At 53.8% G+C, this 27,095-nt stretch overlaps 2 protein-coding genes across 15 annotated transcripts in view; one reads left to right on the forward strand and one right to left on the reverse strand.

The window, feature by feature from the left end:
* Nucleotides 1-278: 278 nt before the first annotated feature.
* LOC143161704 (uncharacterized) lies at nt 279-23,264 on the reverse strand. 12 transcript variants are annotated; one of them, XR_012995583.1, is made up of 5 exons: nt 10,637-10,677; nt 9,911-10,102; nt 9,550-9,658; nt 3,286-3,396; nt 279-492 (listed from the first exon to the last, which is right to left on the reverse strand). XR_012995583.1 is itself a non-coding variant. In XM_076340814.1 (4 exons), the coding sequence occupies exons 1-4, from the start codon at nt 23,245-23,247 to the stop codon at nt 391-393; spliced, it is 375 nt and encodes a 124-aa protein (XP_076196929.1). In that variant the 5' UTR covers nt 23,248-23,263; the 3' UTR covers nt 279-390. The 12 variants fall into 12 exon arrangements, 3 of the variants coding, with proteins under 3 accessions (XP_076196929.1, XP_076196928.1, XP_076196931.1); XR_012995580.1 differs by having other exon boundaries at nt 9,834-10,102; XR_012995578.1 differs by having other exon boundaries at nt 9,774-10,102.
* A 3,055-nt stretch (nt 23,265-26,319) lies between these two features.
* The window catches only part of ST6GAL1 (ST6 beta-galactoside alpha-2,6-sialyltransferase 1), a 78,198-nt gene continuing 77,422 nt past the window's right edge, over nt 26,320-27,095 (forward strand). For all 3 annotated transcript variants that reach the window (XM_076340817.1, XM_076340819.1, XM_076340818.1), the window contains exon 1: nt 26,320-26,444. The gene's annotated coding sequence lies outside the window, so the exon portion shown is untranslated. The remainder of the gene's footprint in view (nt 26,445-27,095) is intronic.

Raw genomic sequence — 27,095 nt, forward strand, 5'->3', positions numbered from 1 at the left:
CGCTCCTCCCTTGGCTCACACCGGCCCCTCCACGGCCACCCGGGGCACAGCAGCACCAGCCCCACAGCCTGCAGCTACTCTGGCAACACAGCCCCTTTACAAGGAGGGGCCGTCGCCATCAGCCTCACTGCCCGCACCTGGGGCTCCTCTGGCCCAAGCCCAGAGCTGGAGCCCGGCAGGAACAGGGAGCCATCACCCAGCCCCCACCGTGCGTCACCCCCTCCCCTGGGCTCCATCACAGCCCCTTGCCCGGTGCAAAGGAAGCGCAAACGCAGCCGTGAGGGCAAAGGAGGCGGCGAGTGTTTATTCAGTCATGCACGTAACAAGTCCCGGGAGCAAGTCTGCTCCGGGGCTTGGAGCCTCCAATGCTCCCCCTGCCCCTGGGACACCTCAGCAGTCATTCCTGGAGCCGTGCTCATCAGTCCGGCGGGGAACAGACAGTCGGTCGGTCAGCTCCTGGAGCGATGGAACGCTGGGCAGAGGCGGAGGCCACTAGAAAAGAAAAGTGGCAGCCTGTTGGACAGCGGGGGTGTAGTGAGAAAGCATGAGGCAGGGAACAGGACAGCCAAAGAAAGATAGGGACAAGGAGCCTGACAGAGATGGAGAAAGAAGCAACAGGGAGAGAGGAAGGGAGGCAGCAGAAAGAGGGAGAAGGAGCAGGACAGAGACCGATAAAGAAGGGTGGGGAGCAGGATGGAGATGCAGAAAAAAACCAGGGATGGGCAGCATGACAGAGAAGGAGGAAAAAAAAATATGGGCAGGGAGCCAGGACAGTGAACGATGGAGGGAAGGGGCAGGGTGAGGGGAACAACACAAAACAAACCACATAGCTACACGCTACAGGGCAGAGAGGGAAGAATTAAGAAACAGGGACAGGGAGCCAGAAAAAAAAGACCTGGAGAGCAAAAAGAACAGCAATGTGTACAGAAAGAAGAGGGGGGTAATTCTAAAATAGGGTCATTGGGGAGCCAGAGACAGTGAGATGGAAAAAGGACAAAAGTGACAGGCTACAGGGCGGAGAGGGAGGAATTAACAAATAAGGACACAGAGCTGGCCAGAGAGAGACAGAGAAAGGCAAAAGATCACACGGGCGACAGGGCAGAGAGGGAGGAATTAGAAAACCAGGGACAGGAGCCGGACAGAGATAGAGGCAGAAATAAGATGGGGAAAAGAGACAGGCCACAGGGCAGAGAGGGAGGCATTGATCAATAGGGACAGGGGACCAGAGAGAGCACGATGGAGAACAGGAAAAAATAGCGGTGGGCTACAGGGAAGAGGGAGGAATTAAAGAACAGGGACAGGGAGCTGGACAGGGAGACATGGAAAAAGAAAAAAAAAAAAACAACCAGTGATGGGCTACAAGATGGATAGGGAGGAAATAAAAAATAGCAGCAGGGAGCCGGACAGAGAGAGATGGAGAAAGACCAACAAATAGTGTGGGGCTATTTCTGTATGGGATGGAGGAGGAAAAAAATAGTGATGGGGCAGTGAATAGGACAGAGGAAGAGAGAGAAGAAGAGCAAGAAGAGCAAGAGATGGAGAATGACAGAAGGATGTAGAGAGAAAGACCAGGACATGTAAAAGGGGGGGCATGGTGGGACACACATCAGAAGGGTAAAAAGAAAAAAGAGAGGGATACAGAAAACAAGTGAGGGACAGAGCGTGAGAAAATAGGATACAGAAAAAGAGAGGGATGGGGAGCAGGACACTGGGATAGAGAGCGAGAGCAACAGGGAGAATGACAGGGAGATGAAGCCAGAGGAAAAACAGGGACTGAAAGCAGGACAGAGAAATGGAAAAGGAAAATTAGGGATGGGGAGCAGGACAGAGGGATGGAGAGACAACAAGGGATGCAAGGATAATGACAGGGAGGGAGGGAGGGAAGGATAGGGAGCAGCACAGAGGTGTGGAGAAAGAAAGAGAGGGATGGGGAGCGGGGCAGAGAAATGAAGAAAGAAAGTACAGTGATGGGGAGCAGGACAAAGGACTAGAAAGAGAAAAATAAGACAAGGGAGAAGACCGAGGAGCAGAGAGAGAAAGAAAGGTCAAAATAAAAGGTCAGAGAGGTAGAGAAATCAAGAAAAATAGGGACGAGGAGCCCTGCAGAGAGAGCGAGCAAGAAAATGTCGGGTCGGTGAGTAGGACAGAGTGGGGCGGGAGATTGGGGGGGAAGGAGAGGAAGAAGAAAGAAGGGTCAAAGACGGTGACAGGGCGCAGGACACAGAGAGAAAAAGGACAGGGAACAGGACAAAGGGATTGAGAAATAAAAAAAAGGGTCAGATCTGTACAAAGAGACCAAGAAGGAAAAGAAGAAAAAAAACAGCAGTGGGCTAGAGGACAGAGACAGAGGAAGAGAAAAAAGGGCCAAGCAGGGCAGAGGAGGAGAGAAAGGAAAAATGGGAGAGCCGGCTGAACAGGGAGGTATATCAAGAAACAATTGGACAGGCAGCAGGACAGAGAAATAAAGAGAAAAAACAACAACAGGAAGCAGGACAGAGGGACAGTGAGAGGAAACAAGGGGCAGGGAGCAGGACGGTGTGAGGAAACAAGGGGCAGGGAGCAAGACAGAGGTGGAGAAAGAAGCATTGGGGCAGAAGGACAGAAAGAGGAAAAAAAAGGCAGAAAGAAGGATGGGGGATGATAGGGGGAAAAGAAGGACAAGGAGCAGGACACAGACTGTAAGAGAAAGACAGGGACAGGGAGCAAGACAAGGTGATATAGAGAGCGAAAAAAGGGACAGGGAGGCAGGACAAAGTGAAAGACAGGCAGAAATAAGAGACAGGGAGCAGGACAGAGATGGAGTGAGAAAAAAACAGCGACAGGGAGCAGGACACAGTGACAGAGAACCCAAAAACCAAAGAGGGAAGACGACAGAGAAACAAGGGGAAAGGCAAGGAGGACAGAGAAGCAGAGAGGGAGGCGGGGGCGGGACAGGGAGCAGGACAGAGAGATGGAGCAAGAAAGGAAAAAAAGGACAGGAGGCAGAACAAAGGGAAAGAGAGACAAGGGCAGGGAGCAGGACAAAGAGCTGGAAAAGGAAAAAACAGCGATGGGCTACAGGACAGAGGCAGAGGATGAAATGGAAAAAAAAGGAGGGAGAGGGAGCAGAACAAAAGCGCAGAGAGAAAAAGAAAAGGGAGCTGCAGAACAGGAGAAAGAGAGGGAGAGAGGAAGAGGGAGCAGGACAGAAGAATAGGGAGAGGCACAAGGAAGCAAAAACCCCAAACAAACCAAAAAAAAAGAGAGGCGGGGCCAGGGGCAGGGCAGGGAGGGCCCGGGACTCACTGCAGCTCTTGCTCTCGGTGCTGCCAGGAGACTTTGCCAGTTCAGATGTTTCTTTCTCCATCTCTCCTCCCTTCCTCTTCCGTAACTCCGGTCGCTTGGGCTGTCCTCCACCTGAGAGAATACGTGGGTGTCTTACAGCTCTTTACGATACAAGGCTTCCTAGACGTAGCCTCGCTCGCTCGTGCACTACACGGCCGTACCACGCTGCTGGTGACACATACAGACCCTGCAGCGTGTGTTGGTGATCGGATCTGCTGAGGACTGCACTAAGAGGGATCCTTCCTCACCCAGAGAGGCAGGCTTTCTCTTGCCTGCAGCGGGAGGCGGCTGCCGGCTGGATCCTTTTTATTTTATTCTTCAGCTGCTTTACCTTTCTCTGGCCTCTCCGGCTTCAGCCGCGGCAGCTCCCGTCCACAGCCAGGAAGTGCTCCACTTGTCCCTTTCCGCCCATGCCGCTAGGAGAATGAGGCCAAAGGCAACACACACAAACCTGAGCCAGCTGCAGTCAACAGCGTCCCCAGAGAGGAACCGACAACTGAGCCCTCGGTGCTGCCTCTGGGAGAGGCAGAGAACAAGCAACTGTTATCCACAGTGCTGACGGTAGCTCTCGTCAGGCAGGAACCCCTCCTTCTGCAGGAGCTGCTGGAGACAGGGTTTGGGGGCAGCCTGTGGCTATAGGACAGGCTTCAGGGGAGGTGCTGGAGCCGGGGAGGGGAGCTGCGTAGGGTGAGCTGGGCTGGAAGAGTTTTGTTGAGTTGGGGAGGCACCCACTGCCTTTTCCAGGGGGTGGGAAGGCCTCCAAGTACCCAGAGGGGTGGGGGCAGCCATCTCCTGCCCCTCTTCCCGCTTCCTCTCCACCAGCTCTCAGAAAATCCCTGGGAGCTGCCCTGATGGGGCCTGGCTCCAACTGACCATGAACCTCTCAGCTGGAAACATCCTTGCAGCTCGTCAGCATTCTCAGACAGGCATGGCCCAGCAGCACCACCTCCTGGGGCTGCAGCCCTTTTACACAGAGGGGCCATCGCCATCAGCCTCCCTGGCCCCACCTGGGGCTCCTCCAGCCCCAGCCCACAGGTGCAGCCACGGCCCCTGACACCCACTGCATAACCTGCTCCCCTGGACTCTCTGGCAGCCACTCACCAAGTACAAAGGACTACAAATACGGCCACGAGTGCAAAGACGACAGCAAGTGTTTATTCGTTAATGTGTATAAGTCCCAGGAGTGAGTCTACTCCAGGGCTCGGTGCCTGTACACTCACCCTTCCCCTGGGACAACTCGGCAGTCGTTACTGGAGCGGCAGATACAGAGAACGAGAGTACAGCGATGGGGAGCAGGACAGAGGAACAGAAAGAGAAAGACAAAATGAGGGAGAAGGACTGAAGAGCAGAGAAAGAAAGGTACAGGGAAAAGGACAGCGAGATGGAGAAATCAATTTAAGAAAAGGAAAAAAAGAGATGAGGAGCCCTGCAGCGACATGGTGGAAGAAAAACAGGGTCAGGGAGCAGGACAGAGGGAAAGAGAGAGAAAACGATGAGCGAGGAGCAGAACAGACGGATCAAGGGAGAAATTGAACGAGAGGAATAAGGAAGGAGGGAGGGAGAGAAAGAGGCAGGAGACAAGCCACAGAGGGATTGATGGGGGGTGCGGGGGAAGAGAGAGACAGATCAGGACAAAGAGATGGAGAAAGAAAAACCAGTGCTGGGCTGCAGGATGAGAAAAAAAGCCAGGGAGCAGGACAGAGGGGAATAATGGGACAGCGAGCCGGGCAGGGGGATATAGCGAGAAATGATGGGACAGGCAGTGGTATGGAGGTACACGGACAAAAAGTTAGGGGGAGGATGGAGGACAGAGAGAATAAGGGAAAAGGGACAGGGAGCGGGGCAGAGATGGAGAAAGAAACATTCGAGACAGAGAAAGAGGGACAGGTAAGAGAACAGATAATTGGAGAAAGAAAGGAAAGGGAACAGCACAGAGGGTCACAGAGGAAAAGAGAGGGATGGCAGAAAGAGAAAAAGAAGACAAGGGAGAAGGACTGAGGAGCAGAGAGGAAAAGGTACAGGGAAAAGGACAGGGATGGAGAAAACAAAGAAAGACTGGAGGCAGAGCAAAGGGAAAGATTGACAAGGACAGGGAGCAGGACAAAGGGATGGAGGAGGAAAAAAAAAATAGTGATGGGCAGCAAATAGGACGGAGGAAGAGAGAGAAAAAGAGCAGGAAGAGCAAGAGAGGGAGAATGACAGACGGATGTAGGGAGAAAGACCAGGACACGTAAAAGGGGGGTGGGAGGACAAACATCAGAAGGGTAGAAAGAAAGAGAGAGGGATGGGGAGCAAGACAGTGTGAGAGGGAGGGAGGCAGGCAGTGGGATGCAAGGATACAGAAAAACAGAGGTACAGGGAAGAGGAAAGAATGACAGAGAGAGAAAGGGGAGGATGGGGAGCAGGAGAGAGAGACAGAGAACGAAAAATGCAATGGGCAGAAGAACAGAAATACAGAGAATTAAAAAATACTTCTAGGGAGCAGGACAGAGGGATAGAGCAAGAGGAAAAAAATCAACAGGGAGAAGGACGGGTAACACACAGCAGGACACACACAGGGAGTGAGAGGGAGGGGACACAGAGCAGGACAGAGGGATGAAGAGAGGGGGGAAAAAAAGGGACAGGAAGAAAAGCAGAGTAACCAAGAGGGGAAAAAGAACCAGAAAAGGAACTGGACAGAGAGATGGAGGAAGAAATAACAGGGACAAGGACAGGGACAGAGAGATAGAGAGGCAAAGAGAGGGACGGGGACCAGGCCAGTGGGATATAAACAGGGAGGGACAGGGAGCGCGGGACACAAGATTGCCGAGAGAGAGGTACAGGGAAGTGGAAAGAATGACAGAGGGAAAAAGAGAGGGGCGGGGAGCAGGCGAGAGAGCTGGAGAAAGAAAAAGTACTGCTGGGGAGCAGGACAGAAGCATAGAGCCGAAAGAGATGAATGGGAAGCAGGGCAGTGGGATGCAGACAGCAAAAACAATGATAGGTAACAGGACAGAGGGATTGACAGAGAAGGGACAGGGAGCAGGACAGAGGAATGGGTCGAAAAAATACTGATGAGCAACAGGACAAAGGGATGCAGGTGAAAACAAGGAGGGAAACGGAAGGATGGAGAGAGAGAGAAAGACGGGGATAGAGCATGGGACGTGGAGAGACAAAAAGCAGGACAAGGAACAGAAGAGAGGGACTGGGGCGGGGGGGAAGCGCAGAACCAGATGCATATTAAGACAAAGAGGAGGAGAACGGAAAAAACCAATGACAGGCTGCTGGACAGAGACGGAGGAAGAAAAGGTAGGGCCAGAGTAGGGAAGAGAGAAAGGAAAAAAGGGACAGCTGGCTGGACAGGGGGATATAACTAGAAACAATGAGACAGGCAGTGGGACAGAGGGATAAAGGCAGAATAACCAGGGAGAGGAAGGGGGACAGATGGACAGCGAGACCAAAAAAGAGGCAGGGAGCAGGACCAAGAGATGGAGGAAGAAGCATTAGGGACAGAGTGGCGGAGAGAGGGAAATACAGGTTGGAGGAAGGACAGAGAGAGAAAGAGGTGACAGAACACGTACAGAGAGCGGGAGAAAGAAAAACCAGTGACAAGCATCAGGCCAGAGGCAGGGGGAAGGAAGGACAGGAGGAAGGAGAGAGTGATACAGAAAACAAGCGAGGGACATGGAGCAAGAAAATGGGATCCAAAGAAAAAGAGAGGGATGGGGAACAGGACACTGGGATAGAGAGCGAGAGCAACAGGGAGAATGACAGGGAGACAGAGCCAGAGGAAAAACGGGGACTGAAAGTAGGACAGAGAAATGGAAAAGGAAAATTAGGGATGGGGAGCAGGACAGAGGGGTAGAGAGACAATGAGAGATGCAAGGATAACGGGAGAGAGGGAGGGAGGGAGAGGGAAGGAGGAACAGGGAGCAGCACAGAGGTATGGAGAAAGAAAGAGAGGGATGGAGAGTGGGGCAGAGACATGGAGAAAGAATACAGTGATGGGGAGCAGGACAGAGGACTAGAAAGAGAAAAATAAAGACAGGGGAAAAGACTGAGGAGCAGAGAGAGAAAGAAAGGTCAATAAAAATGTCAGAGAGGTAGGGAAATAAAGAAAAATAGGGATGAGGAGTCCTGCAGAGAGATGAGGCAAGAAAATGTAGCGTCACTGAGCAGGACAGAGGGACAGAAAGATGGGGGGAAAGGAGAGGAAGAAGAAAAGAGGGACAAAGATGGTGACAGGGTGCAGGACACAGAGAGAGAAAAAGGACAGGGAACAGGACAAAGGGATTGAGAAAGAAAGAAAAGGTCAGATCTGTACAAAGAGACCAAGAAGGAAAAAAGAAACAGCAATGGGCCAGAGGACAGAGACAGAGGAAGAGAAAAAAGGGCCAGGGAGCAGGACAGAGAAGGAGAGAAAGGAAAAAAGGGAGAGATGGCTGGATGGGGAGGTATAGCAAGAAACGACTGGACAGGCAGCGGGACAGAGAAATAAAGACAGAAAAAATGGGGACAGGAAGCAGGACAGAGGGACAGTGAGAGGAAACAAGGGGCAGGGAGCAGGACAGAGTTGGAGGAAGAAGCATTGGGGCAGAAGGATAGAAAGAGAAAAAAGAAAGACAGGAAGAAGGATGGGGGATGATAGAGAGGGGGAAAAAGAAGGACAAGGAACAGGACACATTGTCAGAGAGAGACAAGGGAGCAAGACAACATGATACAGAGAAAGAAAAAAGGGACAGGGAGGCAGGACAAAGTGAAAACCAGGCAAAAATAAGAGACAGGGAGCAGGACAGAGATGGAGGGGAAAAAGCCTAGAATGGGCAGGAGAGATAGATGGAGAAGGAAAAAACCAGCATTGGGCTGCAGGACAAAGATGGGAGTGAGAAAAAACAGTGACAGGGAGCAGGACAGAGTGACAGAGAACAAAAAACCCAAAGAGGGCAGAGAAATGGGGGGAAGGGAAGGAGAAGGATGGAGGAAACAAGAGGGGGGGGGGGGATAGGGAACAGGACAGAGAGATGGAGCAAGAAAGGAAAAAAGGACGGGAGGCAGAAAGAAGGGAAAGAGAGACAAGGACAGGGAGCAGGACAAAGGGATGGAAGAGGAAAGAAATAGTGATGGGCTCCAGGACAGAGATGGAGGAATTAAAAAATAGACACGGGGAGCAGGACAGAATGACAGAAACAGAAAAAAGGGATGGAGAGCAGGACAGCATTGGAGGAAAAAACCCAACTGTGATGGGCAGTGGGAGAGAGAGAGAGATGGGGAAAGAAAAAATACTGAGGAAGAGAGAAAGAAAAGAAGGGACAGTCAGCTGGACAGGGGGATGCAGTTAGAAAGGATGGGAGAGGGAATGGGACAGAGAGAGAAAGATAGAAAAGATAGCGAGAGGAAGCAGGGCAGAGGGACAGCAAGAGGAAAAAAAAGGGAGAGGGATCTGGACAGAGATGGGGAAAAAAGCAGCAGGGACAGAGGAAAAGAGACAAAGAGTGACAGAGAGCAGGGCAGAGAAATTAAAATCAGGGCAGCAGCAGGATGAAGATGGAGAAAAAAACCTGGGATGGTCAACAGGACAGAGAGGAATACGAGTACGGGCAGGGAGCAGGACAAAGGGATATAGTGAGAAACAATGGAACAGGAAGCAAGACAGAGTGACAGACAAGAGTAATGATGAGAGAGAGAGAAAGACAGAGACCGTGAGAAGCACAGGGGGTTGGAGAAAGAAAGAGAGGTATTAGGAGCCCTGCAGAGAAATGGAGAATGAAAAAAAAAAAGGGGCAGGGAGCAGCACAAAGGGTCAGAGAGAGTAAGAGATGAACAGGAAGAAGGACGGGGACAGTGAGATACAGAATGAAAAAAAACAGTGACAGTGAGCAAGACAGAGGGTTAGAGAGAGAAAGAGAAGGAAGGAAGGAAGGGGAGAGATAGGAAGGCACATACAGGTGCAGAGAGGAAAAGAACGCCAGGAAACAGGCCAGAGAAATTGTGGGGAAAAAGAGACGAATGCAGATCAGGGCAAAGAGATGGAAAAGGAAAAAACAGCAATGGGTGCAGGACAGAGACAGATGAAAAAAAAAGAGAGAAAGGGAGCAGGACAGAAGAATAGAGAGAAAAGGAGAGGTACAGGGAAGTTAAAAAAAAAAAAGTCACAGCAGCGTGCGAAAGAGAGGGGGCCAGGAGAGAGGCAGGGAGGGCCTGGGATGCACAAGAGGAGCGACAGGGCCCCGAGGGCCTGGAACTCACCGCAGCTCTCGCTCTCTGCACTGCAGGAGCCTTTGCCAGTTCAGACGCTTCTTTTCCCTTCTCTCCTCCCTTCCACTTCTGTAACTACAGTCGCTTGGCTGTCCTCCACCTAAGAGAATACATGGGTGTCTTATAGCTCTTACAAGATGAGGCTTCCTAAACACTTAGCCTCGTTTGCTCGCGCACTACACAGCCGTACCGCGCTTTGGGTTACGCATACAGACCCTGTGGTGCATGTTGGCGCCATGACCTGCTGCGGACTACAAAGAAGGATCCTTCCTCACCCAGAGAGGCAGACTCTCTCTTGCCTGCAGTGGGAAGCAGTTGCCAGCCGGATGGCCTTCGATTTCTTCTTCTTTACCTTTCTCTGGCCTCTCCAGCTTCAGCCGCGGCAGCTCCTGTCCACAGCCAGTAAGCGCTCCGCCTGTCCCTTTTCACCCCCACACTGCGAGGACAGTGAGGCCAGGCAGAGACAACCCACGCAAGCCTGAGGCAGGTGCAGTCAATGGCATCCCCACGGGAGGAATGGAAAACTGCATCCTCAGCGCAGCCTCTGTGAGAGGGAAAGAAGAAGCAGCAACCATTATTACTGTAAATCGCCTCTGGCCAGACCCCCTGCTTCTGCAGGGGCTTCTGGAGATGCTGTTCTTTCCCCGCGCTGCTGCTAACAGCACCCATGCTAAGGGAGAATCAAGCACATTCGAGGGCCAGCTTGCAGCCTTCACTACAGGGCTTGGGGGAGGTCTGGGGCTACGGGACAGGCTTCAGGGGAAGTGCTGGAGCTGGGGGCAGCTTCACAGGGCAAACGGAGCCGGGGGAGGCTCAGGGGGAGCTCTGGTGAGTTGGGGAGGTGCCCAGCATCTACATCTGGGGGAGTGTCCGCCTCCTTCCCGTCTTCCCTTCTATCAGCTCTCGGTTAAGTCCCTGGGGCTGCCCGGACCCGGCTCACCTGCAGCGGACCGAGAGCCTACCGCAGCGAGCGGCTTGAAGCTACCCGTCCCGCCACCGCCGGGCGGTCAGCGGGCAGGAGACACCCCCGCACCCGCCGAAGGGGCTCGCTCGCCTCACCGGCGGCCCCGGCCCTTACCCGCCGCCGGCGGCAGGAACCGCGTCCAGCGCGCCGCCATGCTGCTCCCGGGCAACGCGCATGCGCCAGTCAGCGACGGCGCGCCGGAGGGGTCAGAGCCGGCGCGCGAGCGCCGGGCTGCAGTACCACGCATCGGCCAAGAGGCGGCAGGGGGGAAGGCAGCGGCGGCGCTGCTGCGCAGTACTGCGCTTCGGCCAGCAGGCGGCAGCAGCAGCGAGCACCCGCCGGGCGGCGCGTGCCCACGGGCGGCACCGGTGCTGCAGTCCCGCGCTTTGCGCGCCGAGCGCCCGCCGACACCGCGCACGTGGGGCAGCAGCGGCGTTTCCTTAACGCCGCAGCAACGAACGCGGCGGCATCGCCTCGCAGGCACCGCAGCATCGCATCGCCGTTACCGGCGGACTGCAGCAGTGAGCACGGCATAACGCTAATCAGCGCATGCGCGGCTTCTGAGCTGCAGTACCGGCTTTTGGTCGCCGGGCGGCAGCACCGAGCGCGGCATAACGCTCAAATTCGCATGCGCGGCTTCTGAGCTGCAGTACCGGCTTTTGGTCGCCGGGCGGCAGCAGCGAGCGCGGTTTAACGCTCAAATTCGCATGCGCGGCTTCTGAGCTGCAGTACCGGCTTTTGGTCGCCGGGCGGCAGCAGCGAGCGCGGCATAACGCTAATCTGCGCATGCGCGGCTTCTGAGCTGCAGTACCGCATTTTTATCGCCGGGCAGCAGCAGCGAGCGCGGTGTAACACTCCACCGCGCATGCGCGGCGTCCGTCCTGCAGTACCGTCTTCTGGTCGCCGGGCGGCAGCAGCGAGCGCGGCATAAGGCTAATCAGCGCATGCGCGGCGCTTGAGCGGCAGTACCGCATTTTGGTCGCCGGGCGGCAGCAGCGAGCGCGGCATAACGCCAATCAGCGCATGCGCAGCTTCTGAGCTGCAGTACCGGCTTTTGGTCGCCGGGCGGCAGCAGCGAGCGCGGTTTAACGCCAATCAGCGCATGCGCGGCTTCTGAGCTGCAGTACCGGCTTTTGGTCGCCGGGCGGCAGCAGCGAGCGCGGCATAACGCTAATCAGCGCATGCGCGGCTTCTGAGCTGCAGTACCGGCTTTTGGTCGCCGGGCGGCAGCAGCGAGCGCGGCATAACGCTAATCAGCGCATGCGCGGCTTCTGAGCTGCAGTACCGGCTTTTGGTCGCCGGGCGGCAGCACCGAGCGCGATTTAACGCTCAAATTCGCATGCGCGGCTTCTGAGCTGCAGTACCGGCTTTTGGTCGCCGGGCGGCAGCAGCGAGCGCGGTTTAACGCTAATCGGCGCATGCGCGGCTTCTGAGCTGCAGTACCGAATCTTGGTCGCCGGGCGGCAGCAGCGAGCGCGGTTTAACGCTCAAATTCGCATGCGCGGCTTCTGAGCTGCAGTACCGGCTTTTGGTCGCCGGGCGGCAGCAGCGAGCGCGGTTTAACGCCAATCAGCGCATGCGCGGCTTTTGAGCTGCAGTACCGGCTTTTGATCGCCGGGCGGCAGCACCGAGCGCGGTTTAACGCTCAAATTCGCATGCGCGGCTTCTGAGCTGCAGTACCGGCTTTTGGTCGCCGGGCGGCAGCAGCGAGCGCGGCATAACGCTAATCAGCGCATGCGCGGCTTCTGAGCTGCAGTACCGCATTTTGATCGCCGGGCGGCAGCACCGAGCGCGGCATAACGCTAATCAGCGCATGCGCGGCTTCTGAGCTGCAGTACCGGCTTTTGGTCGCCGGGCGGCAGCAGCGAGCGCGGCATAACGCTAATCAGCGCATGCGCGGCTTCTGAGCTGCAGTACCGGCTTTTGGTCGCCGGGCGGCAGCAGCGAGCGCGGTTTAACGCCAATCAGCGCATGCGCAGCGTCCGCCCTGCAGTACCGGCTTTTGGTCGCCGGGCGGCAGCACCGAGCGCGGCATAACGCTAATCAGCGCATGCGCGGCTTCTGAGCTGCAGTACCGGCTTTTGGTCGCCGGGCGGCAGCAGCGAGCGCGGTTTAACGCCAATGAGCGCATGCGCAGCGTCCGTCCTGCAGTACCGGCTTTTGGTCGCCGGGCGGCAGCACCGAGCGCGGCATAACGCTAATCAGCGCATGCGCGGCGCTTGAGCTGCAGTACCGGCTTTTGGTCGCCGGGCGGCAGCAGCGAGCGCGGCATAACGCTAATCAGCGCATGCGCGGCTTCTGAGCTGCAGTACCGGCTTTCATCGCCGGGCGGCAGCAGCGAGCGCGGCATAACGCTAATCAGCGCATGCGCGGCTTCTGAGCTGCAGTACCGGCTTTTGGTCGCCGGGCGGCAGCAGCGAGCGCGGCATAAGGCTAATCAGCGCATGCGCGGCTTCTGAGCTGCAGTACCGCGTTTTGATCACCGGGCGGCAGCAGCGAGGGCGCTTTACACCACACCGCGTATGAGCGACGTCCATCCTGCAATACCGCATTTTGATCGCCGGGCGGCAGTAGCGAGCCCGGCGTAGCGCTAAAATGCGCATGCGCGGTGATTGAGCTGTAGTACCAGCTTTTGATCGCCGGGCGGCAGCAGAGAGTACGGCGTAACTCCCCTCCACTCATGAGCTGCGACCGTTCTGCAGTACCGAATTTGATCGCCGGGCGGCAGCAGCGAGCGCCGTGTAACACCCCTCCACCCATGGGCTGCGACCGTGCTGCAGTACCGGCTTTTGATCGCCCGGCGGCAGCAGCGAGCGCGGCGTAAAGCTCAACTGCGCATGCGCGGCGCTGGAGCGGCAGTACCGCATTTCGGTCGCAGGGCGGCAGCAGCCAGGTTAGAGGCACGCGCTCTCGAGATGCAGCCGCACGGCTTATCGGGGACAGGGCGCAGCGGGAAGCCCGCAGAAAACCGCGCGAAACCGGCAACAAAACTACACCTCGTGCCGCGCCGCGGGGGCCGCGGCGGTAGCAAGGACTACGCCGCGCCGCACGCGCCTGAGAGCCATGTGGTTGCCCGGCAGCCACGTACGCGAAAACTACACCTCCCGGCATGCACCGGCAGAGACCGGCCGGCCGCCGAGTGACGGAGGACTACACCTCCCGGCATGCTCCGGAGAGCCAACATGGCTGACCGGAAGCCCCCTGCCCTAGGACTACAGCTCCCGGCATGCCGCGGGAGGCAGCCGTCCCCCCCTCTCTGCCCCTGCGGGGACACCGTTCTCCCCCGCCGATGCACCCGGAAGCTCCACCGAGCCCCCAGCGGAGCCCCGCGCGGCCCCGGGCAGCCAGCGCCGCCCTGCTCCTACACGGCGCGGCCCCCCCGCCGGCCTCGCCGCCCCCCCTCGGTCGCCGCCCACTCCGCCCCTCCCTTGGCTCACACGGGCCCTTCCACAGCCACCCGGGGCGCAGCAGCCCCACCACCATCCCCACAGCCTGCAGCTACTCTGGCAACACAGCCCCTTTAAAGGGAGGGGCCGTCGCCATCAGCCTCGCTGCCCGCACCTGGGGCTCCTCCGGCCCCAGCCCACAGCTGGAGCCCAGCAGGAACAGGGGGCCGTCGCCCGAACCCCACAGTGCGCCACCTCCTCCCATGGGCTCCATCACAGCCCCTCACCCGGTGCAAAGGAAGTGCAAACGCAGCCGTGCGGGCAAAGAAGACGAGGAATGTTTATTCAGTCACACACATAACAAGTCCCGGGAGCGAGTCTGCTCCAGGGCTTGGAGCCTCCGACACTCCCCCTGCCCGGGGACACCTCAGCAGTTGTTCCCGGAGCCACGCTCGTCAGTCCAGCGGGGAATGGACAGGCGGTCGGTCACCTCCTGGAGTGATAGGCTGCTGGGCAGAGGTGGAAGTCGCCAAAAATGAGGAGCAGGGCGCAGGACACTAGAAGAGAAAAGTGGCAGCCTGTTGGACAGAGGGGGTGTAGCGAGAAAGCATGAGGCAGGGAACGGGACAGTGAGAGAAAGATGGGGACAAGGAGCCCGACAGAGATGGAGAAAGAAGCAACAGGGAGAGAGGAAGGGAGTCAGCAGAAAGAGGGAGAAGGAGCAGGACAGAGACCGATAAAGAAGGGTGGGGAGCAGGATGGAGATGCAGAAAAAAATGGGGATGGGCAGCATGACAGAGAAGGAGGAAAAAAGAACAGGGGCAGGGAGCCAGGACAGCGAACGATGGAGGGAAGGGGTAGGGCGAGGGGAACAACACAAAACAAACCACATGGCTACATGCTACAGGGCAGAGAGGGAAGAATTAAGAAACAGAGACAGGGAGCCGGAAAAAAGAGAGCTGGAGAGCAAAAGGAATAACAATGTGTACAGAAAGAAGAGGGGAATTCTAAAATAGGGTCGTGGGGGAGCCAGAGACAGTGAGATGGAGAAAGGACAAAAGCGACAGGCTACAGGGCGGACAGGGAGGAATTAACGAATAGGGACAGAGAGCTGGCCAGAGAGAGACAGAGAAAGGCAAAAGATCGCACGGGCGACAGGGCAGAGAGGGAGGAATTAGAAAACCAGGGACAGGGAGCCGGACAGAGACAGAGGCAGAAATAAAATGGGAAAAAGAGATGGGCCACAGGGCAGAGAGGGAGGAATTGATAAATAGGGACAGGGGACCAGACAGAGCACAATCACGATGGAGAACAGAAAAAAATAATGGTGGGCTACAGGGAAGAGGGAGGAATTAAAGAACAGGGACTGGGAGCTGGACAGAGAGACATGGAGAAAGAAAAAAAAAAAAACAGCGATGGACTACAAGATGGATAGGGGAGAAATAAAAAATAGCAGCAGGGAGACGGACAAAGAGAGATGGAGAAAGACAAACAAATAGCGTGGGGCTATGGGACAGAGAACGTGGAATTAAAACATGGAGAGCAGGAGCCAGACAGAGAGACCAAGGGAAAAGTCCAGACAGGCTACAGGGGGCAGAGGGAGGAATGAAAAACTGGGGACAGGGAGGTGGACAGAGAGAGATGGAGAATTGCAAAAATAGCGGCAGGGTACAGGGCGGAGAGGAAGAGTTAAAAAATGGGAGCAGTGAGATGGATGGAGAGGGAGGGAGAAAGGAAAGACGCTATGGGCAACATGGCAGAGAGGGAGGAATGAAGAAAGTGGGACAGGGAGCCAGACAAACCGAGACAGGGAAAGACTACTATAGCAACGGGCTAGGGGGCACACAGGGAAGACTTAGGAAAACCGGGACAGGGAACAAGACAGAGTGACATGGAGAAAGGACAAAATAGCGATGGGCGACAGGACAGAGGGAGGAATTCAAAATGAGGGGCAGGGAGCAGGATAAAAAGAGATGGAGAAAGAAATAGACTCGCGATGTGCTACAGGGCTGAGAAGGAAGACCTTGAACAACAGGGAAAAGGAGCCAGACGGAGAGAGACAGAGACAGCAGAAATACCGATGGGCTACAGGACAGAGAGGGAGTAATGCAAAAATTGTGGCCGGGAGCTGAACAGAGAGAGACTGAGAAGGAAAAAATAGCCATGGGCTACAGGGCAGAGAGAGAGGGAGGACCTAAAACATGGGGACAGGGAGCTGCTCAGAGCGAGATGGAGAAAGGAGGTACAGGGGAGCAAAAAAAAAAAAAAAAAAATTGCAGCAGTGTGGGAAAGAGAGGGGGCCAGGGGATGGGCAGGGAAGGACCGGGATGCAGAAGAGGGGCGACAGGGCCCTGAGGGCCCAGGACTCACCGCAGCTCTCACTCTGGGCGCTGCCAGGAGAATTTGCCAGTTCAGATGCTTCTTTCTCCTGCTCTCATCCCTCCCTCTTCTGTAACTCCGGTCGCTTGGCTGTCCTCCACCTAAGAGAACACGTGGGTATCTTACAGCTCTTATGAGATGAAGCTTCCTAGACACGTAGCCTTACACACTACACGTAGGACAGGGAGAAAGAGAAAGAAAATAATGAGCAGGGAGCAGAACAGATGGATAGGGAGAGAAATTGAATGAGAGGAATAAAGAAGCGGGAGGGAGAGAAAACAATAGGGAACAAGCCAGAGGAATTGAGGAAAAAAGAGAGACAGACAGATCAGGACAAAGAGATGGAGAAAGAAAAACCAGTGCTGGGCTGCAGGATGAGAAAAAAAGCCAGGGAGCAGGACAGAGGGGAATAATGGGACAGTGAAGCTGGGCAGGGGGATATAGCAAGAAACGATGGGACAGGCAGTGGTATGGAGATATACAGACAAAAAGTTAGAGGGAGGATGGAGGACAGAGAGAATAAGGGAAAAGGCACAGGGAGCGGGGCAGAGATGGAGAAAGAAACATCAGAGACAGAGGAAGGAAGAGAGTGACAGGACAGAAAAAGAAAAAAAAAGTAATGGGTAGCAGGCCAGAGGGACAAGGATAGACAGGAGGAAGGACAGAGCGATATAGAAAACAGGTGAGGGACAGGGAGTCAGAAAGTGGGATACTGCAAAAGAGAGAGGGACAGGGAGCAGGATGCTGAGATAGAGAGCCAATGAGAGCAACAGAGAGAATGACAGAGAGGTGGAGCACGAGAGAAAACAGGGACAGAGAGCAGGACAGAGAAGTGAAGCAATAAATAACAGGGCCAGGGAGCAGGACACAGGAAGAGAGACAGAGAGAGAGGGACAGGTAAGACAACAGAGAATTGGAGAAAGAAAGGAAAGGGAACAGCACAGAGGGTCACAGAGGAAAAGAGAGGGATGGCAGAAAGAGAAAAAGAAGACAAGGGAAAAGGACTGAGGAGCAGAGAGGAAAAGGTACAGGGAAAAGGACAGGGATAGAGAAAACAAAGAAAGACTGGAGGCAGAGCAAAGGGAAAGATTGACAAGGACAGGGATAGAGAAAACAAAGAAAGACTGGAGGCAGAGCAAAGGGAAAGATTGACAAGGACAGGGAGCAGGACAAAGGGAAGGAGAAGGAAGAAATAGTGATGGGCAGCAGGATAGAGGAAAAGAGAGAAAAAAAGAGCATGAAGAGCAAGAGAAGGAGAATGACAGAGGGATGTAGAGAGAAAGACCAGGACACGTAAAAGGGGGAGGTGGGGGGACACACATCAGAAGGGTAGAAAGAAAAAGAGAGGGATGGGGAGCAAGACAGTGTGAGAGGAAGGGAGGCAGGCAGTGGGATGCAAGGATACAGAAAAACAGAGGTACAGGGAAGAGGAAAGAATGACAGAGAGAGAAAGGGGAGGATGGGGAGCAGGAGAGAGACAGAGAATGAAAAATGCGATGGGCAGAAGAACAGAAATACAGAGAATTAAAAAAGTACTTCTAGGGAGCAGGACAGAGGGATAGAGCAAGAAGAAAAAAAATCAACAGGGAGAAGGATGGGTAACACACAGCAGGACACTGGGGGAGTGAGAGGGAGGGGACACAGAGCAGGACAGAGGTATGAAGAGAGAAAAAAAAATAGGGACAGGAAGAAAAGCAGAGTAACCAAGAGGGGAAGAAGAACCAGAAAGGGAACTGGACAGAGATGCGCAGCAGGACAGAGAGATGGAGGAAGAAAAAACAGGGACAGAGAGACAGAGAGGCAAAGAGGGACGGGGACCAGGACAGTGGGATATAAACAGGGAGGGACAGGGAGCAGGACACAAGATTGCAGAGAGAGAGAATAGGGAAGTGGAAGGAATGACAGAGAGAAAAAGAGAGGGGCGGGGAGCAGGTCAGAGAGCTGGAGAACGAAAAAGTACTGCTGGGGAGCAGGACAGGAGGATAGAGCCGAAAGAGATAATGCAGACAGCAAAAACAATGATAGGCAACAGGACAGAGATTGACAGAGAAGTAAGGGACAGGGAGCAGGACAGAGGAATGGAAGGAAAAAGTACTGATGAGCAACAGGACAAAGGGATGCAGAGGAAAAGAAGGAGGGAAAAGGAAGGAGGGGGAGAGAGAGAAAGATGGGGATAGAGCACAGGACATGGAGAGACCACAAGCAGGGCAAGGAACAGGACAGAGGGACTGGGGATGGGGGAGGGGGGGAGACAGATGCAGATTAAGACAAAGAGATGGAGAAGGAAAAAAAAAACGATGACAGGCTGCTGGACAGAGATGGAGGAAGAAAAATCAGGGCCAGAGTAGGGAAGAGAGAAAGGAAAAGAGGGACAGCTGGCTGGATGGGGGGGATATAACCAGAAACAATGAGACAGGCAGTGGGACAGCGTGATAAAAGCAGAATAACCAGGGAGAGGAAGGAGGACAGATGGACAGTGAGAGGAAAAAAGGGGCAGGGAGCAAGACCGAGAGATGGAGGAAGAAGCATTAGGGGCAGAGGGATAGAGAGAGGGAAATACAGGTTGGAGGAAGGACAGAGAGAGAAAGAGAGTGACAGAACATTGCGCCAGGGGAGGTTTAGATTGGACATGAGGAAAAATTTCTTTACTGAAAGAGTGGTTCAACATTGGAACAGGCTGCCCAGGGAAGTGGTTGAGTCACCATCCCTGGAAGTATTTAAAAGACGTGTAGATGAGGCGCTTAGGGACATGGTTTAGTGGGCATGGTGGTGTTGGGTTGATGGTTGGACTCGATGATCTTAGAGGTCTTTTCCAACCTCAATGATTCTATGATTCTATGAACTCAAACAGAGAGCAGGAGAAAGAAAAAACAGTGACAAGCAGCAAGCCAGAGGCAGGGAGGCAGGGGCAAGGAAGAACAAGAGGAAGGAGAGAGGGATACAGAAAACAAGCGAGGGACAGGGAGCAAGAAAATGGGATACAGAGAAAAACAGAGGGATACGGAGCAGGACACTGGGATAGAGAGCAAGCAAGAACAGGGAGAATGACAGGGAGATGAAGCCAGAAGAAAAACAGGGACGGAAAGCAGGACAGAGAAATGGAAAAGGAAAATTAGTGATGGGGAGCAGGACAGAGGGATGGAGAGACAATGAGAGATGCAAGGATAATGACAGAGAGGGAGAGAGGGAGGGAGGGAGGGAGGGAGGGGGAGCCGCACAGAGGTATGAAGAAAGAAAGAGAGGGATGGGGAGCAGGGCAGAGAAATGAAGAAGGAAAATACAGGGATGGGGAGCAGGACAGACGACTAGAAAGAGAAAAATAAGACAAGGGAGAAGACAGAGGAGCAGAGAGAGAAAGAAGGGTTGAAAGAAAAGGTCAGAGAGGTAGAGAAATCAAGAAAAATAGGGATGAGGAGCCGTACAGAGAGATAGAGCAAGAAAATGTTGGGTCAGTGAGCAGGACAGAGGGATAGAGAGATTGGGAGGGGAAGGAGAGGAAGAAGAAGAAAGGTCAAAGGCGGTGACAGGGCGCAGGACACAGGCAGAGAGAGAAAAAGGACAGGGAAGAGGACAAAGGGACTGAGAAATAAAGAAAGGGTCAGAGCTGTACAAAGAGACCAAGAAGGAAAAAAAAACAAAACAAAAAAACCAGCAATGGGCTAGAGGACAGAGGAAGAGAAAAAAGGGCCAAGAGGCAGGGCAGAGGAGGAGAGAAAGGAAGAAAGGGAGAGCCAGCTGGACAGGGAGGTATAGCAAGAAACAACTGGACATGCAGCAGGACAGAGAAATAAAGACAGAAAAAACAAAGACAGGAAGCAGGACAGAGGGACAGTGAGAGGAAACAAGGGGCAGGGAGCAGGACAGAGTTGGAGAAAGAAGCATTGGCACAGAAGGAAAGAGAAAAAAGAAAGGCAGAAAGAAGGATGAGGGATGATAGGGGAAGAAGGATGGTGGACGATAGGGGAAAAAGAAGGACAAGGAGCAGGACGTAGATTGTAAGAGAAAGACGGGGAGCAAGACAAGGTGATCCAGAGAGAGAAAAAAGGGACAGGGAGGCAGGACAAAGTGAAAGACAGGCAAAAATAAGAGACAGGGAGCAGGACAGAGATGGAGGGGGAAAAAACAGCACTGGGCTGCAGGACAGAGATGGATTGAGAAAAAACAGTGACAGGGAGCAGGACAGAGCGACAGAGAACCAAAAAACCAAAGAGGGAACAAGACAGAGAAACAAGGGGAAAGGCAAGCAGAAGTACAGAGAAAAAGAGAGAGAGGTGAGGGGGGATAGGGAGCAGGACAGAGAGATGGAGCAAGAAAGGAAAAAAGGACAGGAGGCAGAACAAAGGGAAAGAGTGACAAGGACAGGGAGCAGGACAAAGATGGAAAAGGAAAAACCAGCGATGGGCTACAGGACGGAGACAGAGGACGAAAAAAAAGGAGGGAGAGGGAGCAGGACGAAAGCACAGAGAAAAAAAGAAAAGGCTGTAGGACAACAGGAGAAAGAGAGAGAGGAAGAGGGAGCAGGACAGAAGAACAGAGAGAAGAGGACGCGTACAGGGAAGCAAAAAAAAAAAAATCACAGCAGTGTGGGAAAGACGGGAGGAGCAGGGAGGGCCTGGGACTCACCGCAGCTCTCGGCGCTGCTGGGAGAATTTGCCAGTTCAGACGTTTCTTTCTCCTTCTCTCCTCCCTTCCTTCTCTCCTCCCTTCCTCTCCTGTAACTCCGGTCGCTTGGCTGTCCTCCACCTAAGAGAACACACGGGTGTTTTACAGCTCTTACGAGAAGATGCTTCCTAAACACATAGCCTCACTCGCGCACTATGCTGCTGGTGACACATTGTCGTGGTTTAACCTCAGCCAGCAACTAAGTACCACACAGCCACTCGCTCACTCCCCCGCAGTAGGATGGGGGAGAGAATCGGAAGGGTAAAAGTGAGAAAACTCATGGGTTGAGATAAAGTCAGTTTAATAGGTAAAGCAAAAGCTGCGCACGCAAGCAAAGCAAAACAAGGAATTCATTCACTGCTTCCCATGGGCAGGCAGGTGTTCAGCCATCCCCAGGAAAGCAGGGCTCCGTCACGCATAACGGTGACTTGGGAAGACAAAACGCCATCACTCCAAACATTCCCCCCTTCCTTCTTCTTCCCCCAGCTTTATATACTGAGCATGACGTCACATGATATGGAATGTCCCTTTGGCCAGTTTGGGTCAGCTGTCCTGGCTGTGCCCCCTCCCAGCTTCTTGTGCACCTCCAGCCTTCTCAGTCGGTAGAACATGGAAAGCTGAAAAGTCCTTGACTAGTGTAAACACCACCTAGCAACAACTAAAACAAGTTGGTGTGTTATCAACATTGTTCTCACCCTAAATCCAAAACACAGCACTGTACCAGCTACTAGGAAGGAAATTAACTCTATCCCTGCCGAAACCAGGACACACATACAGACCCTGCGGTGCACGTTGGCAGCCTGACCTGCTGTGAACTACAAAGAAGGATCCTTCTTCACCCAGAGAGGCAGGCTTTCTCTTGCCTGCAGCGGGAGGCAGCTGCCGGCCGGATGGCCTTCGATTTCTTCTCCTTTATCTTTCTCTGGCCTCTCCAGCTTCAGCCGTGGCAGCTCCTGTCCACAGCCAGTAAGTGCTCCACCTGTCCCTTTTCACCCCTACGCTGCAAGGAGAGCGAGGCCAGGCAGAGACAACCCACACAAGCCTGAGTTGGGTGCAGTCAACGGCATCCCCAGGGGAAGAACGGACAACCGCGTCCTCAGCGCAGCCTCTGGGAGAGGGAAAGAAGAAACAGCGACCATTACTACCGTAGACCACCCCTGGCCAGACCCCCTCCTTCTGCAGGGGCTTTTGGAGACACCGCTCTTTCCCCGCACTGCTGCTAACAGCACCCACGTTAAGGGAGAATCAAGCACATTCAAGGGCCAACTTGCGGCCTTCAGGACAGGGCTCGGGGGTGGCCTGGGGCTAGGGGACTGGCTTCAGGGGAGGTGCTGGAGCTAGAGGCAGCTGCAGAGAGTGAGCAGGGCTGGGGGAAGCTCAGGAGGAGCTCTGGTGAGTTGGGGAGGCGCCTGGCATCTGCGGGGCTGTCCGCCTCCTTTCCATCTTCCCTTCTATCAGCTCTCGGGTAAGTCCCTGGGGCTGCCCTGACCCTGTTGAAGATTATCATAAGTTTTATTGAATCTTTCTATATTTTGTGTTTGTTAGTGGATAAGCAACTATAAGAACATCTTGATTTAAAAAGTTAGCCTCTATGTTAACGTTATGTATGGGTTGCTGTGCTGCTTGTTATCCGAGGCTGTGTTGCTTGAAGTCCCTATTCTCTGGACCATGTTAGCCTTAGTCCTTATTTTCTGGACCATAACCAGAGCCCCTAGGTTCTACTGTATATAGGATAAGTTATTTGACAACCTGGCAAGGTAGATATCTAGCTGGCCAACTTGGCAACAAAACTTACTTTTAAGGTATCCTGAAGTGAACTGCCTTCATTATAATATTAAAAGACATACCCACAGGTCAAGACGACCCTTGTCCAAGTAAAGACCCTTCCCCTGCGCAAGTGTAGTAACAGAAGAGAATGACACGACAGATATTATAATTACATGTAAATCACTGACCAATCATTGTAACCGGGAGTGTACTACCTTGTAATTCTTGTGTATAAATGTAACGGTGATCTCGGCGTAGGTGTGCTTGATTTGTGGAATACCACCTAGCACCCGGCGCCGCAATAAAGAATGCCTGCTTTCTAAACCTCCAAATTTTCATCTGCCGACTTACGGTAACAACCCGGCTCGCCTCCAGCGGACCGGGAGCCTGCCGCAGCAGGCGGTCTGAAGCTTCCCGTCCCGCCACCCTCGGGCAGCCAGCGGGCAGGAGGCACCCCCGCACCCGCTGAAGGGGCTCACTCACCTCACCGGTGGCCGGCGCGCCGCCATGCTGCTCACGGGCATCGCGCATGCGCGGGACGCCGATGGCGCGCCGGAGGTGCCAGAGCCGGCGCGCGATCGCCGAGCTGTAGTACCGCGCATCGGCCACGAGGCGGCAGCGGCGGCGGCGCTGCGCACCTGGGCGGTGCCGGCGCTGCAGTACCGCGCTTCGGCCACCAGGCGGCAGCAGCAGCGAGCACGCGCCGCGGGGCGGCACCGGCGCTGCAGTTCCGCGCTTTGCCGAGCGCCCGCCGACACCGCGCACGTGGGGCAGCAGCGGCGTTTCCTTAACGGGAGGCAGCAACGAGCGCGGCGGCACCACCCCGCAGGCACCGCAGCATCTCATCGCCGTTACCGCCGGACGCCAGCGTGTATCACTGGAAGCCCACCGCGCATGCGCAGCTCCCGAGGGGCAGTACCAACTTCCGGTTGCCGCGCGGCAGCGGCGACCGCAAGCAAAGCGCGTCACTGCGCATGCGCGGCTCCCGAGCCGCCGTACCGGCTTTCTGTGGCTGGGCGGCAGCGTCACCTCAACTGCCGTTTTCTGGGCATTAGCAGGGTGAGGAATGACTGACACCTCAGCCCCGTTTACACCGTCCCAAGACGGTAACGACTTACTGGGGGTACAGGGCTTAAATTTTTCTGACCTTTTCCCACTCGCGGCCCAGGCAGTAATATTCATTGCCTCTGTACCAAAAAGCATCCTAGTGGCTCAGGCATGTCAGTGCTTTGCATTCGGCTGCTTTAAAAGTCTGGTGGTTGTTTCTGTCCGTGCCCCCCCAACCCATTACCTAGAGAGGAGAAGCAGCACAGGGAACCTGCAGAACAGGTTTTTTTATCCCCTGGAGTAAGCCCCAGGGATTGCTGTACGGGTCCACACGTGACATAAGGGTTGTGGGAGTGATGGCAGTGAGTCCACAGATGCTGGGGAGGGATTTAAAAAAAAGAAAAAAGAAAAGGCAACACAGATGACATCCTGAAGGCAGGAGAGAGGCAGCTCTGTTTAGCAGGAAATGGCATGTCCGAGCAGACCAGATACAAGTGGCTGACCTGCACATGAGCGATACGCTGGTGATCCTCAGGCTTTGTTGGGTTGTTTGCACCTTTCCTCACCTCTGTGCTGTTAGTACTCTGCTCTCCTAATCCTGCATACACACAAGGCTTCCTGTGCAGGGCTTGTCACTCACATAAGAGACACTGCACAATGTTACTTACCACCCTGCCCTCCAGCGTGCAAAGTAATTAGACATGAAGCAGGGAAAGCAAAGAGGCACGTTGGTATGTTAGATGTCCCCAGCAGATGACCACAGAGCCCTGGAGGTTCCATCTTTGCTCTGTACAGGAGCGTAGCTCTGCACTCCTTGCCGCTCCTACCAGCAAGTGTCACAGTTGTGCCTGCAACACGCAATACATGGTAGGCTGGATGGGCTGTTCTGCCACTGTGTCAGGTGAGCAGCTCAGTTCCTTTGGCTGCCTAATTTGCCTCCTTAAAACAATCACTTCAACACTTGGTTTCTTTATTTCAGACCCCTCTAAATATCTTCTGGCCTAGAAGCCATATTCAGCTAGCAACACAGCTGAAATACAGTGCTGGTAGAAATCTAGCTGTCATCTTGCTTAGATGTCAAAAGGCTTTTGTAACTTGAACCCCTGATTGTTTTGGCATCAAGACTGCAAGGCAAGAAATACGCCTCTGTGAACAAGCAAGACACCTGCCAAATAGCTGTGCACAGTGATATGTGGCTGCCTGTGACTGACATCTTTTTCTGCTAAAACCAGAGCACGGTTCCCTTGTGAAGAGCCATTGGCAGTGCAGAACGTACCTCAGCTTTCCCTGCACCAAGTCCCCAGAGAACAACGTCTTAGTTCCGACTGAAGTGTGCCTGTTGTCCCGGCCCCCTGCACTTGAAAAAGTGGCTGCCTGTAGCAGCAACAGAACTGCTGCTGCCCAAGGAGGGGCGGGCGCGGGCGGCACCACGCCGGCGGGGGGGGCGGGGGGGGGCGGGCGCGGGCGGCACCACGCCGGCGGGGGGGGCGGGGGGCACCACGCCGGCGGGGGGGGGGGGGGGGGGGGGGGGGCACTCAAATCTAACTGCAAAAAATCAATCTGAGAAAGGCTGACGAATCCTCTTCCCTTTCCCAACCATCCCCCAGTCCCAAAACTTTTGAAACCCCTTCTCCTCTCCTGAACTGCCAGGGCAAAAGCCCCACTCCTTCCTGACAGCTCCTTCCCTGTATTTGCAGCCCCTGAACGCCCTCCACCGGCCGCTCCTCGGGAGCTGCTCTCCTGAGCTGTACCCTACATTCTGCGGGCATCTCCTATTTTCTGTCTTCCCACAGACTCTGGGCTCTGCTACAGGCCCGCAAGATAAATGAAGTCCTGATGCTTATGATCTATGAGGGACGTGCTGCAAGCAGCAAAGGTTCTAGGGACAACGTGGTACTCTGAGGGCAATCGGAAAAGGCGATGAGCCATCTCATACCCTGAAAGACACTACGGCTTAGCTCCCCCCTGCTTTCTCAAGTAACACTAAAACTCCATATACAGATGCATACAAGATGCTCACCCTAAGCCCTGCTAAATAATCTCACCATCAGTCCTATTAAGATGAATAATACCAGCAGTTTAAATAGCATACAGCAAAACTGATAAAAAGACAAGGTTCCATCTTCAATAAAGTCAGGAATTCCAGGAAAAGGTAATGTACCTAGAATAATAAATACTATTAAACCATCTTGCTACCCCTGAATGCTCAATATAAAATTATTGACCCAATAAGAAGAAAGCTGCATACAAGTGTACTTTCCGCTATATATGCTGCTTAACCTTGGCTGGTCCTGAAGCTCTTACCTCAGATGCTTCTGCCTCTCTAAAAGTCAAAACACATCTGCCCCATATTTTAGCCAGCTCAAATGCTGCAATTAACTGAAGGAACAGCAAAGCACTGACACCAGAGAAGCCCAGGAGCAGAATGAGCTCCCTGACCCGAGGCGGTGGCTCATATACCCCGGGACCCACCCACCACCCTTCCCACAACCCCCTGGGAAAGGGGAGGGACCAACCACCCCCGGAGGCCTAAAGGCGGCCGGAGGAGCAGCAGAGAGTTTGCTTGTTTGCCTTAAGTTTGCAGTGTGCGAAGTGCTGAATGGAGAAAGTGACCCTTACTGGAAATGACAATACCTGCTCTCTTACTGCAGCTACATCTATTACATCAGCAATGTGACCAGGTAGGGAATTAATTTTTCTGGGGGGTAGATAGAATAAGATAGATGTCATACTAAGCTATGTAGGAAATTAGCTCATTAAATGCAGTAATAGTGTTATTATCAAAAATTACGTGCTTTAGTTGCCTATAAAAAACTCCAAAAGTCTGTGGGGCTACACTTCATTTCTAGCAAGACCATGCATGCTACCTAACTTCTCCCAGAACTACGTTCTGGATAGGACTGAACGACAAAGCAGAATTAGATCCTGTAAAAATTCCTTCTCAAAAATATTTCTCATTGCTAAGTGAATTATTTACGGTAAATGACCAATGATTCAGAGTCACCTCGACAGCCTGTCTGACTGACTCCCTTAACAGAACTAGATGAGTCCCAAAGGACAGAAAACACAAAAAAACCATGGAAATACAAGAAATTTATCAGAAGCTGTATGAAGCAGCCCAATTAACACCTAAGTAGCTAAAACAAAAATCAATTTGAAAACACAATAAAATACACATCAGGAGCTGCATCGATAAAAATAGATGAAGACTGTTGCCTTCTCTGAAAAAATCAAGAGAAGATCTGAGCCAACGATAGACATCTTTGGGTACCAGATACCACATAGAAACATACTATAAGACAGAAAACAAACAGTGCTGTGGAGCACAAAGG

The sequence above is a fragment of the Aptenodytes patagonicus genome, chromosome 6 (assembly GCF_965638725.1).
Source record: "Aptenodytes patagonicus chromosome 6, bAptPat1.pri.cur, whole genome shotgun sequence".
NCBI lineage: Eukaryota > Metazoa > Chordata > Aves > Sphenisciformes > Spheniscidae > Aptenodytes > Aptenodytes patagonicus.